This window comes from Gracilinanus agilis, chromosome 2 (genome assembly GCF_016433145.1).
Source record: "Gracilinanus agilis isolate LMUSP501 chromosome 2, AgileGrace, whole genome shotgun sequence".
Lineage (NCBI taxonomy): Eukaryota > Metazoa > Chordata > Mammalia > Didelphimorphia > Didelphidae > Gracilinanus > Gracilinanus agilis.
Genome location: NC_058131.1, coordinates 683,121,150 through 683,125,925, shown reverse-complemented (window position 1 = coordinate 683,125,925; position 4,776 = coordinate 683,121,150). Strand labels below are relative to the sequence as shown.

General features: G+C 35.8%; 1 protein-coding gene across 1 annotated transcript in view; it reads left to right on the top strand.

The window, feature by feature from the left end:
- Positions 1-2,166, top strand: part of PRAP1 (proline rich acidic protein 1) — a 15,237-nt gene extending 13,071 nt beyond the window's left edge. The window contains exon 5 of the mRNA XM_044660273.1: positions 1,988-2,166. Within this exon, the coding sequence (XP_044516208.1) occupies positions 1,988-2,166 (179 nt within the window). The remainder of the gene's footprint in view (positions 1-1,987) is intronic.
- Positions 2,167-4,776: the final 2,610 nt, after the last annotated feature.

The following is a 4,776-nucleotide window of genomic DNA, read 5'->3' as shown; positions in this document are numbered from 1 at the left end:
AGAACAGAAGGAAGTTTAGAAGGGGTTATAGATAAGCAATAATTTTTTAAAGCCATATGTTGTGACAATTCATAGTTTCACTAGCAGTCTTTTCATCTGTTTTTTTTGTCTTGGGGAAATATTTAGGTTTATTGATATTTCCAAAGGTCATAATAGCAAGAAAAGATTTATTTTTTTTAAAAAGTGGGTTTTAAGAGAAAGATACTGAATCTGCCTTGGACATTGTTGAGTGTAAGATGCCTCTTCTACATCCAATAGGAAAAGTTCAGTTGATAACTGGTGGTATGGGTGCGGAGCTCTGAGAAGACTGGTGTGGGATCTAGAGATCTGGGAATCATGGAATTATGGATTTAGTGCCAGACAACCTTAGAGACCATCTAATCCAGCTGCCTCACTTTACAGATGAGGAAATGAAGCCCTAAGAGAAATAGTAATTCACTCAAAGTTACACTGGTAGTACATAACAAAGGCAGAGTATGACCTCAGGTCTTCTCACTCCAAATTCATTGCTCTCTCCCCTCTGCCAAACAGTCTCAAAGTCATTTGCACAGGGATGCCAATCAATCAAGAACTGACAGGCAGCTAGGTGGCTCAGGGGATTGAGAGCCAGGCCTAGAGGCAAGAGATCCTAGATTTAAATCTCCTCAGACACTTACTAGCTCTGTCACCCTGGGCAAATCTCTTATTATATTTTATATTATATAATATATTTATTTTATATTATTTTATGTTATATTATACATTATATATTATATTATTATATTATATATTATATAATTACATTATATATTATAAGGCAAATCCCAATTGCCTTATCCTTACCAATCTTCTTCCTTGGAATAAGGAAGGTATTGATTCTAAGAAGGTAAAGGTTTAAAAAATATTGAGAACTGATGAAGTCAATAAAATGAGACCATGTGACTAGAGATGAGAAGAGGTCTAAGAATGCAGCATTGGAGGAATCCCTCAATTAGTGGGTTTCATATGGGTGATGAACTAGCAAAGGATACTGGGAAAGAATAGTTAGAGATGTTGGAGGACAAACAAGAGAAAGCCATGCCATGAAAACCCAGAGAAGAGATAGCATACAAGTTCAAATTCCTCCTTTTGCAGAGGGTGGTCAGCAGCATCAAATGCTGTAGAGAGGTCAAGAAGGATGAGGATTACCAAATACCTTTATATTTGGCAATTGAGATAAGTTTGGCCACTCTACTCACCACATTCCAATTGCTCCCTATTGCCTCCTGGATCAAATAAGACACTTTACTTTCCTTTGTATTTAAAACCCTTCAAAACATAGCCCTTTCCTACTTTTCCAATCTTCTTACATTTTATTCTTCTCAACTCACTCCAAGATGCAGTCCCACTATCCTTCTTGTGTTGTTTTTCACACAAGACACTTTATCTCCCACAAGGCATTTATTCTGGCTGTCCCTCCTGCTTAGAATGCCCTCCTTCCTCAACTTCACTTCTTGGCTTCCCTGATTTTCTTCAAAAAAGTTCAAATTCCTCCTTTAGCAGGAGGCCTTTCCCAGCTTCTCCTCTTCCACTTCTGATACCTTCCTTCCCTCTGAGACTACTTCCATTTACACTATATTTGGTATGTACATAGTTGTTTACATAATATTTCCCCCAGCAGAATGTGAGCTCATTGAGGACAGGGTCCATATTTTGGTCTTAATAATATCCTCAGTGATTATTATAATTCCTGGCATATAGTAGATACTTGCTAAATGCTTGCTCACTGACTGACTGAGAAAAGTTTCAATTGAGGGTCTGAAATAAGATTTCAAAGGCTTGAAAAATTATCATGCTCTAACATTTCATATATCACCTTTAACAAGATCTAACTTTTAGCTCTATATATTGGGGACCTGTAAAATGTAAAATATCTGAGAAGAGAAGGGGTCATCAAAAAACCAAAGGAGAGCTCCTCTTTTCAGTTCTGTGAGAACTAATTGCAGGTTTTTTGCATCCCTATACACAGATCCCTTGAGACATTTCCAAAATCCGGTGCACTTACCTGAAGAAGACAGAGATTCCTTCTACCACCCAAGTTCTATAGAGGATGTCATTGAAGAACCCAGAATGCTGAAGAGATTTCATTATGAAGTGCTTCAGGGGCCAGAAGAAGACAGAGACCATATCTACCACAGTGCAGATTAACCAATCTAATCACGTTAACCAAGAAACCAAAGGCTCAACCAAAGGAAATACCATGCATTTTCTCTTCCATATTTTTTCTTTCCTAATAGCATTTACTCTGGCTCCTCTTTCCACCTGAGTGCTAAGAATGACCATGGGACTGTAATTTTCTCTCTTCCTAAAATATCATTGCTTGATTTTTTTTCTGTCTTTACTGGATATCTTGTGATTATTAAGGCTAACCTAAGAATGGCCATCGAAATCACAGGATAATATGCTTATAATCCCAAAGAATATAACATATGAAAATTCATATATATTTGACTTTAGAATATAAGAGAGGCAAATAGAGACAGAGAGAGTCACACAGAGCTTGCCTCTCCTGGTTTGACTATCTCCTCCCTCAAAGTCTAATGCAGAGTAAAGATCATGTCTTCATAGTATTCCCAGACCCTTCCTATGATGCTATGAAATATTGACTTGTGGAAATAAACATATGCAAAGAAGTCAAAGATTCAAATCAGGCTGGATCTGTTAAAAAGGGGGAGTTCTGGGAAAGGTGAAATGGAATCTTGTCTTCTTACTTGTCATCTTAAATTAGTTTGGGCAAATATAAATTAAATTCAATTAGATAGGACATTAAATTTGACATCAGATTGTTTGGGTTCGAAACCCAAGACTTCCTCTTAGCTAGCTGGGTAATCATGGAAAAGTTATTTAAGTTCTAGCAGTTTAGTTTTCTCATTTGTAAAAGAAGGATAATGATACTATCTTGTATCTACATAGAACTTTAAAGCATTGCAAAGTAGTTTATATCTGTTTATTTCTATCATCTTTACAACTATCTACTATCTATCCTTTCCTGTAAGGCACTTGATAGTGGAGGAAATTGAGGCAAACAGAAGCGAAGTAACTTGCCCAGGGTCACAGAAATAGTGAGTATCTGTGGTAAGATTTGAATATGTTTCCTGATTCTAAATTCAGTGCCCCAAACATTCAAAGAGGCAGTATGGCACAGAAAATAAAGCAGTGGACTTGGAATCAGAAAAAACTGGGTTCAAATCTTGTTTCTGGAATTTACAGATCTTGGATAAGTCTCAGCCTTTCTGTGTCTTAATTTCCTCATCTATATAATAGGAACCATTGTAACTGTGCACCTCATAGGCTTATTAATAGACTCTCTAATAAGATAATATAGGTAAGATGGTTTGTAAACCTTAAAACACTGTATCATTATTATTATATATTATTATTAATATTATTATTAATATTATTATGCCAAGTATCATTATTATGCCATGCTATTTCCCCTTTTTTACATTACTTTCTACAATCTTTTTTTAAGGGCTTTTTATGAAGACGTTTGCAAGTGATACTCTTATATAAAAGTAAATTGTTATTCCTTCCCCCAGAATTAGTTAATAATTGCTATAGAGTGGTTTCAGTTTATCAGTGTCTATCCTCAAATGTGTGGGACCTGTGACTGAATGCAATATTCCATAGCCAGGGCAGAAAACTGATAAATTGTAATCTCCTTTGCTTTGGACACTTTGTGTCAATCAATGATGCTTATGACTATTCTCTCAGTTGTTTCAAAGACCTTCCTTGTACTGATAATGAATTGAGAGCAAGACTGAGACAGAGAATTGGCATTATTTGAAATTATGCAACAGGGGAAGCCTTTCCAATAAGGACAGGAATAAACATTAACACCACCATTATTCAATGCAGTTCTAGAAATGCTAACCTTAGCAATTAGAAAAGAAAGAGGAATTGTGGTTAAATCCCAAGGTGTTTATACACAGATCATAGGAATTTTAGAAGATACTACAAGAATGATAGAGAATCCTGAGACTAAATTGTTCATAGGCATTCAGGAGAGCTCATTTTGTTTGTGGGTTTCAGTGGCTTTAAGGAAAGGGCTTCCACACAAGTTTGAGGACATCAGACAGGGAAAGAGCAAGATGTTAGGAGATGAGTACATGGACTGAAGGACTACTAGAGAGAGGATCAGAGTGAGGCATCTATGGATGAAAGATGAGATCAGGCCAAACCAGCAATCGTGGTATGTGGGAGAATGAAGCCCAGTCAACAGCTCCTTTCTTCCTCCTACTTTGATCAGAGGTTAAATCTTGGGATCTCCTAAACCTCCATACCAACCAAGAGGATGTTTGAGTGCATATTGCATTTTTATATTACATGTTATTGCTAATAAATGACATGGCCGGAGGACCTCAACCTTCCCCTCTGAGTAGATAAATCCAATTAAAAAAATAAAGAAGAAAGAAGTTAAGGAGACAAACAATTTTAGAAAAGTTCGATATGATAGACCTCTGGAGAAAACTCATCCTAAAGAATGAGTGAGTCAAAAAACAGTTCATGGAAACAATTAATAATTTCATTAAAGAGAATGATAATTTGGAATCAATATACCAAAATTTATGATACAAACAAAAGCAATATTTAGGGGGAATTTTATATCTCTAAATCCTTACATTAGTAAAATAGTGGAGTAGATAAAAGAATTGGGCCTACAACTAAAAGAAGAAAAAAAATTTAGGAAAAGAGATGTCTTTATAAATAAGAAGTAAAACTAGTTATCTCTTTTCCTGATAGGAAAAAAAAAGCTGA